This window comes from Chrysochloris asiatica, unplaced genomic scaffold (assembly GCF_000296735.1).
Source record: "Chrysochloris asiatica unplaced genomic scaffold, ChrAsi1.0 scaffold00266, whole genome shotgun sequence".
Lineage (NCBI taxonomy): Eukaryota > Metazoa > Chordata > Mammalia > Afrosoricida > Chrysochloridae > Chrysochloris > Chrysochloris asiatica.
Window position 1 is genome coordinate 437,781 of NW_006408784.1, and position 13,036 is coordinate 450,816.

Here is a 13,036-nt window from a genome sequence, read left to right on the forward strand (position 1 = left end):
GAATCACAAAATCCAAGCTGCGGAGACGTAGAGGGTTCCAGCTCTGTAGCTTCATCTTCTGCCCATCCCACGTCTGCCCTCGCTATTAGATAGGATCGGAACCCTGAGGAGCCTCGGAGGACTCAGGCCACCAACCTCCCAGGCCTAGAAACCCAGGAGGCTGGACCTGGCTTTGTTGCTGCTTTGTTCACCGCAGTAGCCCGACGGGGGCCCGCGGTGCCCAGGGAGACTGGTCACCGTCAGGTGAAGGGGCCTTAGGGGAAGGATGTCCAGACCGCCTTTGTTGCGGGGCGCCAGCTAGGCTGCCCCCTCCCCGGATACCCTTCTCCTTGGCTTGACTCTGAATTTTGAGGAGAGACGGGAACGTGAGTGAAGAGTGAGGATTGCGATACCCAAACTTCAAAACAGAGAACGTGTGGTTTCCGTATCTCCCACATATCCGTGATTTACAAGAGGTGACTTACTCAGCCCCCGGCACGCATTTGCCAGTTGAATTGATGAAGGACTCCAGGACACCACAACCCCATTGCGGGGGAGGCAGGGCACCTGAGTGCGGTTCTTTCCCCGAGCTTATTCTCGGAGACTTGGGACTGTGACTTTTGGGAAAGCTCTTTTTGGCAGGCCGTGTTGAGGATTTCCTTTTTCAGAAGCCAGGCTACTGGGAGAGCCCCACGCTCACGAGCGGGTAAAGCGGGACAGCGCACTGATGTCCCCTGCGCCTCAGCATCCCGCCGCGAACCCGTGTCCGGGCCGGTCTACTGCCCTCGCCCTCGCTAGTCCGGAGTGGGTCACCGGGCCGGGTTATTGCTCAGCTCAGGGACCAAGCAAACACTGAGGTCAGAGAGCATTACCGAGCCGGGGCAAGGAGGCGAGCTGGTGACTCAGGCTGCCACTTTGAGAGTCCAGGAGCCCGCGCGCGGAGTTGCGGTTTATTCACTTCTCGATTTTGCTACTTCTCAACAGCGGCCCCTGAGGGCGAAGCGACCCAGGGTCTGTCGCCCCGCAGATACTGACTCGCCGCCGGCACAGTCCCGCCTTCCGGAGGGCGGTGGCGGGGACGCAGACTCTAATGCGCACCCCCGCTCGCCAAGCCTCGGTCTCCTTGTCTCCCGATTTCTCCTCTGCTCTCACCCCTCTTCTCGGCCCGCTGCCCTCCCCACTCTCTTCCGGCTATCCGGAGCGTCCTCATTCCCTCTCCGTGGTCCCCGCTCCTTTCACCTTCTGTTCCTGCTTGTCGCAATCGCTGTACAAAGGGCCGGGGGCGGGAGTGGGGGGCGGGCTAGAGGAGCCAGGCCCGAACAGGCTGCCTCCCTGGAGCCGCGGCCAATCCGGAGCGCGCCCCCCACACCACCCCCGCGCGGGAGGGCGCTGAGCAGCCACTGGCCGCCGGGCGGATCCCGGGGCAAAAAGGGGAGCTCTCAGAGGGGACGGCTTGCCTCCTGCCAGCAGCCACCCGCCGGGGGCTTCTCCTGTCTCACCATGTCACCGTGGGGAGTCGCCTTCGCCCTGCTGGCCGCGCTTGTCCTGCTGGGACTGATGACCCTGTGGCTATGGCGCCCAAGGAGGTGCGCCGTCGGAGCCAGAACCCTGCCCGAAGCCCAGGGCCAAGACGACACGGAGGTGGAAGACGGAGACATAGTGGACCACATGAGCAACCGGCGGGAGCCGCTGCCCGGCGGGTGCCGTCTCATCTGTAAGCCGTCGGCGCTGGCCCAGTGTTTGCTGCGCGCTTTGCGACGCTCCGCTGCGCTGGAGACGGGCCCGCGCTCCTGGCTCTCTGGGCCCCACTTGCAGACCCTCTGCCACTTCGTCTTGCCAGTGGGACCCGGCCCTGAGCTGGCCCGGGAGTACCTGCAGTTGACGGACGACGGGCTGGTGGCCCTGGACTGGGTCGTGGGACCTTGTGCCCGAGGCCGCCGGGTCACCAACGCCGGAGGCCTTCCGGCAGTGTTGCTGGTGATCCCCAATGCGTGGGGGCACCTCACCCGCAACGTGCTCGGCCTCTGCCTGCTGGCCCTGGAGCGTGGCTACTACCCAGTCATCTTCCACCGCCGCGGCCACCACGGCTGCCCGCTTGTCAGCCCCCGGCTACAGCCTTTTGGGGACCCGTCTGACCTCAAGGAGGCGGTCACTTACATCCGCTTCAGACATCCCACGGCGCCGCTGTTCGCGGTGAGCGAAGGCTCAGGCTCGGCACTGCTGCTCTCCTACCTGGGCGAGTGCGGCTCCTCGAGCTACGTGACCGGCGCCGCCTGCATCTCGCCGGTGCTTCGTTGCCGCGAGTGGTTCGAAGCCGGTCTGCCCTGGGCCTACGAACGGGGCTTTCTGCTCCAGCAGAAGATCGCTCTCAGCAGGTGGGTAACGAACACGGGCCGCAGAGGCACCAGCAGTCTTGAACTGACCTGATATGGAATCGGACAGATTTAGGCCAATTTGGGCAAAGTTCTTTTGTTACACATGTTCTGAAGCTGTCCAAATCCCGTGGTCTAGACAGAATCAGGGGGAAAGGTTGAAAAGCCAAAGATGGACTCAGGCTCACGGTGCAGGAGTAAGGACTCCTTTCTACCCTGGGGCCCCTTTCCTCCACTCAGCTCCACAGTGTCCTAGCAACCTGAGCACCTGTCTCCCTGGGCAGCAGCAGAGGCAATTCACGCCTGACATTAACCACTTAGCTGGTAGCCTGACAAATCAGCAGAGGGCTCTGGAAGCAATTACAACCGATTACCTGTCTAGAATGTTTTCTTTTGGTCTCTGAGGCTGGAAGTGACAGGAATCAGATAGATATTGGCTTTTGATTTATTAGAATTCTTCAGACCTGGAAAATGTTTTACATATTTAAAGGCAGATACTCAGTATTTCCTACTATATATATAAATTTATTTATTTTTAATGGTACCACTAGACAGGGAACCCTGGTGTGGTATCCAGTGCTGTAGGATAAGCACTGGACTGCTGCCAGGTCGGTGGTTCAAACCCACCAGCTGCTCTTGAAAACTCTATACAGAGTTGCTATGAGTTGGAGCTGTCTCGATGGCACTTAACAAGAGAGTGACAGGTGAAACTTTTTCGCTGAGAAGGAAGGCCTGAATGACAGTTCCTCAACAGATAGCCAGAACTGCACTGTGGCTTTCCTAGAAGATGGTCCAATGAGGTCAAAGACTTATGATAACAGGATGGTGGTGATGTGCCATGGAGTCATTTTCAACTCACAGTGACCCTGCACAGGGTTTCCAAGGCTGTAAGTCTTTATGGGAGCAGAAAGCCTCATCTTTCTCCCACGGAACAGCTGATAGTTTCAAATTGCTGACCTTGAGGTTAGCAGCCCAACTTGTAACTTCTACACTACCAGCGCTCCTTTATAACAGGGTAGTATAGCAGAAAGAGCTGGGCTATGGGGTGGTCATACTCACTTGGATTCAAATTCTGAATTCCTAGCAAGTTAGCTAATCCCTCTGAACCTCAGTTCTCACTCCAGTTAAATGGAGTTCATCATAACCACCTACCTCCCAGCGTGGTTATGAACATTACATGAGCTGACAAAAGTGCCTGGCCCTGGGTAGGTGCTCAATAAATGGAAGTAAATTGGGATTTCTCTTCCATCTCCCCTTTTTGCTTCCTATTCTGCAGAGGTCAAATCCAGAGCACAGCAGCATATCACAAAGCGCTGCCATGGCAACCCAGAGCTGGTGCTATCCAAGGGCAAGGTACTCTTGTATGGCTTAATTGCCATAGTTTCCATCCCAGATGACTACTACCAATGCTGATCTTGGGAACGAGCTGGAGGTTAGGGGAGTGGAGAGGAATCTTGGGCCTTTAGGAACTGCACCATCCATGGAAGTTTGGGGTTGAAAACTCAAGCAAACCCATTAGAGTGTTGGCAGAAGACATATCCAAATTCACCTGGTCTTCTTGTCAGGGTGTCAGGTCCTTTCCAGAAAGCAGAAAACAGCAAAGATGTCCCTCTTTCCCAAAGCAGTGGCTTTTAGGCCCCCAGTGGATCCACCCTTTAACTTAGTTATACCCCTAGTTTGCTTCTGTTCCCACCCAGCACTTTCCAGGAATCCATGTTCACAAACGGAGGTCACTCATATCATTGGGGCATGTTAGCTTAAAAAACACCAATAATAAAAAACCAAATGCAACCAAAATCACGTGGTTGGTGATAGGTTTGGATGCGAATGCAACCAAAGATAGATGGGAAGAGGGTTGGATAGCCTGACCCAGTGATTTTTTCTAGGAGGGGCTCAGGAGGCGACAGTTTATAGTAAATTGCCTGTGGAGAGTCCTGGCTTCAGCGGCTCTAAAGTCTCCTAAATGCTGAACAGGTTGTGCCATGGCAAAGGGATTTGGAGGTGGGGAGAGAGGGAGGAATGGCAGCCCATGTTGCCAGATCTTTCCATTCCCTAGAAGGAGCCATTTTATGTGCAGTCTCCTAGTTTGAAATGATGGCTATGAAATGAAAACAAAAAAATATTTTTTTTTAAGACACTATGTGGCCAAAGAGCAACTGTGGCCAGAAGCTGGCTTGTGGGCTGTCATTCTGTGACTTCTAGCAGGTTTGTTTTCTGATTCTTCACACTTTTTCACACCTTCCCCATTAAACTCCTTACTACCAGATACACCACCGCCTTGGAGGACACAGTGGACATGGATAAACTATTCAAGAGCCGCTCCCTACGAGAGTTTGAGGAGACCCTCTTCTGTCACACTAAGAATTTCCCCATCAGCTGGGACACCTACTGGGACCACAATGACCCCCTCCGGGATGTGGACGAAGCGGCTGTGCCTGTGCTGTGTATTTGCAGCGCTGATGACCCTGTGTGCGGGCCCCCAGACCACACTCTGCCCACTGAGCTTTTTCACAGCAACCCCTACTTCTTCCTCCTGCTCAGTCGCCACGGAGGCCACTGTGGCTTCCTTCGCCAGGAGCCCATGCCAGCCTGGAGCCACGAGGTCATCTTGGAGTACTTCCGAGACTTGACTGAATTCTTCCGAGCTGAAGAGAGGATGAAAGGCCTAAGCAGGCGCAGAGCTTCGTTCCTAGGGGGCCGTCGTCGCTGGGGAAGCCTGCAGAAGCGGGAGGTCTCTCCCTCTTCCAATCTGGAGATCTTTAGCTGGAAGCGATCCTATACAAGATGAGACCTGCAAGGAAGAATAGTCCCGGAAAGATGGTGAGAACTGATCGTGGCACACAGTACCATGTTTTGGATTCCCAACTCAGTCCCTTCTCTCCTAGACCAGTCTGTGGAAAGAGAATGGCACTTCCAGATAGCTGGAGCTCAGTTTACCCTGAGCAGAATTCCTACTCATCCTGGTCAGAGGGGCATTCCTGGTCACTGTCTCCTGTCACTAACTTGAGAAGTCAAAGAATTATACTGTTTAAGTTCACATACTTGGAAGAAAATACTCTTACTAGCAGTGACTACAGAGATAAATTGACCCGTGTTATAGGGTAGCTCTGTCCCACATAAATAACCATCTCTGTGACCGATTCTTGAGTTGGAGCCACTCGAAGTAGTAAGGACAGGATGTTTGTGTCTGTTTCACTTCCCTGATTTCTCTCTGTGCTTGTGGCACTCTGCTCTGCTTTATGCACTGCCAACTGTGGAAGCAGGCTCTGAGTTGCTTAGTTGTTTCCGTTTTGTGTAAGGATGATTGTGGTGCAGGGGGACGGGGGCAGTAGGTGCTGTGTGGGGACCAGGTTGGCGACAGCTGACTAGATAGAGTATCAGTGTGCAGTCTTTCAGAGGGAATTGGATTGATCTGTGTTCCCTCCTAGAACCTCACTGGAGAGATCCTAAGGATGCATCTAGAAAGTTCTCTCAAACAAAATCTACGGGTCCTGCTAGATCATAGCTCAAGTAGCCAGACTCAGGCCTTCTAGATGTTCCGTCTGGTTCCAATTCAGAGTGCTCCAGCCAGAGTTCTTTTTCTCCCAGTTGTGACTTCCTGTAATCCAATGACAAGTATGAACCTCATAACTTGGGTGTTTTATGGTTAGCTATCTTTTCTGCCAATACTACTAGCCTCTCCCTTTCCAGATCCAGGCATGACATCTGGGACCAGAGAAAATAAAAGCAGCAAGAAGTTGACTAGAGCTGACTCAGTGATTTATGAATATTTCACAGTTTTGCTTTTTCTGCTCAATTATTCAAAAGGACATCCATGAAATGTAGAAAACCTTCCTCAGTCTGGCCACTCAGGGCTAAGTGGGTGTTTGATTTTATGGGGCACAGTGAAGACTAGAGTATAATAAGGTATAGTATGCAGAGTAATCCACACATCCTGGTTTGGATTAGACCATTAAACAATAAGACATTTGTCATCTGCCATTGAGAAAAAGGGCACCTATTTTGATAGGAAGCTCCATCCTAGCCTCACAAACAGTAAAGCAATTTTAAAGAGGAAAAATATTTACCCAGAGCCACATTCCATGGCTTGGTATGAGGTATCCTGGGATCATGATTTTGGGTCTGGAGAATCCTATCCCAGACTTGTTCTTGATCAAATAGGAAGAAACCCTGAACTTAGTCCAAGGTTCTAAACTGAAATACAAACACCCTTGGAAACCCTGTACAGGGTCGCTATGGGTCGGAACCGACTCGATGGCACTTAACAACAACAACAACATCCTGTTGTGATAAAATATCTCCCTTACCACTTCTTGCTCTTCCTCATACACATTCCTCATTTAACATCCTCTCACCATTTCTGAACAGGAGAAATAAAAAGGAACTGAAATCTAAACAAAGCCATTCTACTGTTGGTAGAAAACCCTTGTATAAGACTTTGTGAAGGACAATTACCGACATCTGGTCATCCCCATAACATCTGTTCCAGTGGAGATTTTCAGTGAGGGTTCTACAGTCCCATAGGCCCCAGGATCTTTCAGAACAGAGTGCAAAATAAGAAGCAGCTCAGTGGTTTTTTTAAACCCAAGGGCCTAAAGGGCTCCTAATAGCTCAACTCTTATACTACTTCTTTGGGCCAGATGCCATAGTATTCTGGTTCTTAAAAATAAAGGCTTTATGGAAATTAGTGGTTGGTTTTCTCTTTCCATTTTTTACAGGGAAGTAATTTGCTAGGGGAGAAAATATAAGTGTAAGCTAAAAAATATTGCTACAAAACATATCAACCTTTATTAAACAAAAATATCAAAATGTGAAGCAATTGTTTCTTGGCATATTCTCCATCTAGGTCTATACTCTTCTAGCCTTCCCCTGAGTCCTAGTTTGGCACTGTAGGATAAGTACCGGACTGCTGCTAAGTCAGCAGTTCAAAACCACTGCCGTTCCTTGGAAACCCTACACAAGGTCGCTATGAGTTGGAACCGAATTGACAGCACTTAATAACTCTCCCCTTAAGAATTCTGAGTGCATTAATTTACACCACAGTTTAGGCATTCTTGAGGTACTCAAATTGTGTTCCTCTTAAATGTTCTTTGAGTTTGGGTAACAAAACATCTGAGGGGGCAAGATTGGGGATGTAAGGTGGATAGGGAAAAATTCCCCAATGAAATTCTCATACGACAACCCATGCTACCCTCAAAGAATGATTGGGTGCATTTCTGAGGAAAAAACTGAGAGCAATGTTCCTGGTCTTTTTCCATCAGTGCTGTTTTCAATTTTCTTAAAACTTCTAATAAGCCCCTATGATCGTTCTGTGTCCTTTGAGAAAATCTACCAAAATTCCCCCTATGGAATACCAAAAATCATTATCATAACCTTCTGAAATGACTTCTCTGCCTTGAATTTAACAGGCCCAGCAGATGCCCTTAGAAATCCTTCTTTTGATTGGATTTTGTTTTTGTTGTTTTTTCAAGGCACCCTCACAAGACTAAGACAAGAGTAATCCCGATAAAACTTGTCTGCAGTCAGTCATTGACCACAGAGGCATGTTTACACACATTTTATTTACAATAAATCTGCATGTATGAACTGGAACCCTAGCACCAATATTTATTTTCCTCACCCTTGTATCTATACATAGCTGTTACAGTGTTAAAATTCTAGTTCAGGTTCTATCAACTCCCTGTCCCCTGAGCCTCAAGAACTGACCTAAATCCTAATGTCTTTCTCCACTCTTTGCCTTATCACCTCAAGCCAGGTGTGCTATTATGCCTCTTTTATCTTCCCACCACTGCTTGAAGGCTATAGCTGAAAAGCCCATTTGCCAAGAAATTTTTTAACTGCTTCTCACTGGTCAACTATCTTGTTATCCAACATTTCACTTTACAACAATAGTAAAAAAAATTCTTCTTTGAGCATTAATGACTTACTTTTAGCAACAGCAAATGCAGAGAAGTGTGAGGTGAGAGCAGCACTGGCTATGATCCTTAAAGTTATGTGTCAACTTGGTTAGGCCATGATTCAGTGATTTGGCAGGTGTGCAATGATGTAATCATCCTCCATTTTTGCACAATGTTGATTTTTCACATAACCACCACCTTGTCATTGGAATTTATGGTGATAAGTGAGTAGTATATGTACTTCCTATTCAGGCAGGTAAGGTTTGGATGACCCTGAACTTCAAAGAATAAACTGGCTTTGCTTTGGTTAAATAGCTAATCAGATGAAACCCGCTGGAGTAGTCCCCAGCCAGACGATTCTGATCGGCCCCTGAAGGAAAGGACAAGTTATGAGTTTGAAGAAGCAAGAAAATAACAAAACCAAAAAAGTACCACAGAATTGGAATTTTACAGATGATGGTTTTTAGGGATTTTCTCAAGTCTCATTTACTTGCTTGTTGTCTTTCCTCTGGTCTTTCACTATTTATGTTGTTGTTAGCTGCCAGCACATTGACCCCGACTCATGGTGCCCTCATACACACAGAAGGAAATGCTGCCCAAGCCTTCACCATCCTCTTAATCAGTTCTGGACTCGGCTGGACTGTTGGACGCCAACTTTGGGGAGTAGGTGGTCAGGTCTTTTTTACTAGTCTTAGTTTGGACAAACCTGTCCAGCATCACAGAAACACACAAGCCTGCATGACAGATGGGTGGTGACTGTGTGAGGCACAGGACTGGAATCAAAAGTCAGGTCTCCCACATGGACAGTGACAGGAAGTCATAAGGAAAAATAAAACAATGACTTATCTCACAAGTAGAGAGACTGAGTCCTTTGTCTCCACCCATTGACTGAAGAGAATTGAGAACCCAAATGGACCAAAATGCAGGAAATAAAGAACTGATACTGAAGTTTCAAAGTTTGAGTTCTATTCTGACCTCTAGGACCATTGATAGTGCTAAGCTGTAACTTAATTCTCATAAATATTTAGCATTTTATGTATTGATACACAGGTTTCCTGGGTACCAAATTCTCTCCATCAGAAGACATTATGTCCTTTCAAAGACTTGAGAAATACATAATACAGTTAGATGAGAGGTCTTGACAGAGGAAGTATGATATTGGGTTTGCATATAACCTCAAAAACCATCCCAGAATCATAATCTCTCTGTACTCCTTTTCTATCCAGACCACAAGATCCTCTTGTCAGTCACTCTTAGTAATGCTAAGGTATCTTCTTTTATAAATGAATTTTAGCATGAATTCCCCTTCCTTCTTAAACATGCTGACACACTTGGCCATTTTGATAAGACTTGGTAACAATGACAATAAATATCTGTGACTGTAAGGACAAGTCACAGGGCTACATCAGAAATCTTCACTAGTTATGTTTTGCAGAAATGAGCTTGCTTTTAGGAAGGTTTGAGAAAGTTGTACACTGGGAGTGTCTGAGTAGCTGAAGATGGAAGATGGCTTTGGGATGCATCAAGTCCCATGACTGGTGGGATTCAATTTAGACTACCACTTGGCATGTATCAGGTGCCAAGAAGCGATAGTGGCTTAGATCAAAGTTCTTATCTGACTGCTAATTATAATATATAATGCTAGTGAGAGCTCAATGCATTGTAAAGACTGCTGGTTGGTTTATGAGCTTAAGGATCAGGAGACTACAGACCTGACCAGGATTTTGGGAGTTGGGAAAGGATATAAATATTTTAATAAAAGATAACCCTGCCAAAGTGACAAGGATTTTTTAAGACATTCAGTAATTATGCTCTAGTCTGAAGGGCCCAGGAAAAATTAAAAGTTAGAAGGCAAAATGAAATTTAATTAAAACAAACAATAAAAGGCACTACCAGCATAAAAATTAAACCCCTTAGTCCCTAAATTCTTCCCTTGTAATATAATACCTTGCCCAGGTGTTTATCACTAGTGTGCTTGAACAAAAAATTCTCTCCCAAACTTGCCTCTGAAATAGTAACACTGGTATGTTGCTTTTTAAAAAATCTTCAGAAACAACTGTTTATCTTCTGAAGTCCTCTGTGTAACTCAGCCTGCTTACCCACCTGTGGGTTTTATCAGAACTACCCAACATCTTCTATATTTCTTGGTTGCTGCCTCGCTCCTGTGGGTCTAGCCTTGTGTTCCCTAAATTGAGTGGCAGATCTGTTTAATCAACAGACAGACCTTCTGCTTTAGGATAACTTCCCATTACTTTCAAAATTACCTGATCATCAATGGTACCTACGTAGAGATCATTTCCAGTGATGCAATTAGTAGTTGTGTGTTGGACTTAGTACTGAACAGTCTGAAGATGTGGGTCCTAGCTTCGACTTCATATATGACTTCTTTCGGGAAGTTACTTTACTATTTTGAGTTGTTTCATATGAAAAGGCAGACTTCATATGGACAGACCTTATTTATAAGGTTTGTTGGAATATGATATAGTAAAAACTGGTAGACCCATTTTCAAAACTCTGAATTCTTCAACCAGCTCTCTCATCTGCTTTGAAACCTTTATTTTCCAATTGATATCTTACAAGTCAAGAAATTCTGGTTACTAATTCTATTGAAAAGATGGGAAGGGTCTGAGTGGGCAGCATTTTTGAGCCTCACAGGCTGAGCCTGGGTTACTCAATTGAGGACAAATGCTCCTCAGCCCTAACCCAAACACATACACTGATATGTTGTGGTTAATTAGTTTTATTTGAGTATTTGTTTCTACTCCAAACTGTGTTTCATTTTCTTATAGATAAAGGTCAGAGTGTGTGTTGTGGCTTTTAAGATCTCACAATTGAGATCACAAAAAATGGAGCAAAGATCATAACCCCAAAATCAATGTTCTTTATACACTTGCCTTTCCCTAACCCATCAGTCTTGTATTGTTGTTACTAAGTGCTGTCTAGTTGGTTCCAACTCAAAGAGACCCCATATAGGGTTTCCAAGGACAGCTGGTGAGTTTGAATCACCGACCTTGCGGTTAGTAGCCCAGTACTTATCCTATAGTACCATAGCAGGACTTCAACCTATCAGTCTTATATGAGAGTAAATGATGCCTATTTAGTTCTATAATGTAACAACAGGGAGTGCCGTGGCTCCATAGAATAAGCACTGGATTGCAAATCACAAGGTCCACTGTTTGAACCCACCAGCCCCTCTACAGGATACAAATGAGGCTTTCTGCTCCCTTGAGGATTTAGTTTTAGAAACCCTATATTATAGCTATAAGTCGGAAGACTCAACAGCAGTTAACAATGTAAAAGATGTTGACAAAAGAGGAAATAATTACTCTTCAGGGTTGTTTAAGTGCACAACTTATTAGTCTTATCAATGGAACCTAAAGTTACCTGAACAACCATAATACTTCAGCAGCCTTGTCTCCCTCTATGCATTAAGAAAAAGTATCAGAAAATATCGTAGCAATTAAGGTAAAGTCCTTACCTGCCCGTGACACATGGAAGACGACCCTGGTTCTGTCGCTGGCATCACTGAAATGCAGACGAGCTCCAGCTAATAATTACTGCTGTTGTGGAACTAGCTGAACAAGGTGGCTACTTTCTTATTTATGTTCACATTTATTTTACAGTCAGGTAAGATAAATCCTAAGAAGAACTCAGAGTCTTTGCTGTGTTTAGCCAATGACAACATTTGTTTTGGGTTGGTGACATGGGTTACAAGCTAGAAGCACAAGTTTTATAATACAGGCAGTACCCAGATTTAAAATGTGTTTTAGGATATAGTGTACCTTTCTATACATTAAAAGAAAAAAAGAAAAAAAAAGGGAAAAGTTAGAGATACCCTAAAATATCTTTAACATCATAATACAGTAATAATAAACAAACTTTGATGCATATCACAAAGTAGCTCCTGTTTGTATAGGACCCAAATTTAAAATATTATAAGCTTTTAAGGATGCTGGTCTATTATGGATTTGTATGTAGTTGGCTGTTCTTAACCAGGGGATTGACTATACTCTTCTACTGTAAGCTGAAGTGCCCAGAAACATCAAGAAATAGTGGTTTTCAATCTTTCATTGCTTTCCTCCAAATTCAGGGTGTTATATTAGAAGTGTTAGAAATTAGGAAACCTAGGATCTAATTTTGGCTCTGACACTTGTCTGACCCACACAAATTAAGCACTATATAAATATTAGTTTTGAAATAGCTCAATATCAACACTTTTGGAGTAAAAAAGTTGTGCCATTTTTCTCACCGACAGTTCTACTATTTAATAAAATAGCTTATGTAAATTATTATGCTTTTTGAGATTACTTAAAACTATCTTTGAATGAAAAAATATATAAATACACATTTCCTTCACCTCAAATTAGCCTTCTGACAAACAAGAGGACTGTAGTAGATGACATACTGGCCCCTACAGAATTATGCTAATGTTTAAAGTGGAGGAGGTAAGCCCTGAGAAGACTACCTTCTGAATGCTTTGTACAAGGTCCAAGAACTGCATTTAGCAATTCATATATGTGATAGTTATAAAGACAAAACAACCCACATCATACAGACTCTAGATTGAAAGTAGAATCATCTCACACCCATAACAGATTACGCCACTTAACTATCTGAGTACAGAGGATTTGAGACAATTACACTAGAGAATTTATATCTTGAAGAGGGAATTCACTCTTACCCATATCTTATTCATTTTTGTAACTCCAACATCTATAACACAGTGTCAGATGTTCAGTAATTATCCAATAGATAGTCACTGAACTGAAATATATCATTTTTGGGAAC

General features: G+C 45.6%; 1 protein-coding gene across 1 annotated transcript; it reads left to right on the forward strand.

Annotated features, from left to right (window-relative positions):
- The first annotated feature begins 1,479 nt into the window (after positions 1 to 1,479).
- On the forward strand, positions 1,480 to 5,139 carry ABHD15 (abhydrolase domain containing 15). The gene is made up of 2 exons (XM_006874183.1): positions 1,480 to 2,354; positions 4,617 to 5,139. Exons 1-2 carry the CDS (start codon positions 1,480 to 1,482, stop codon positions 5,137 to 5,139), a joined length of 1,398 nt encoding a protein of 465 aa, XP_006874245.1.
- The last annotated feature ends 7,897 nt before the right edge of the window (positions 5,140 to 13,036 follow it).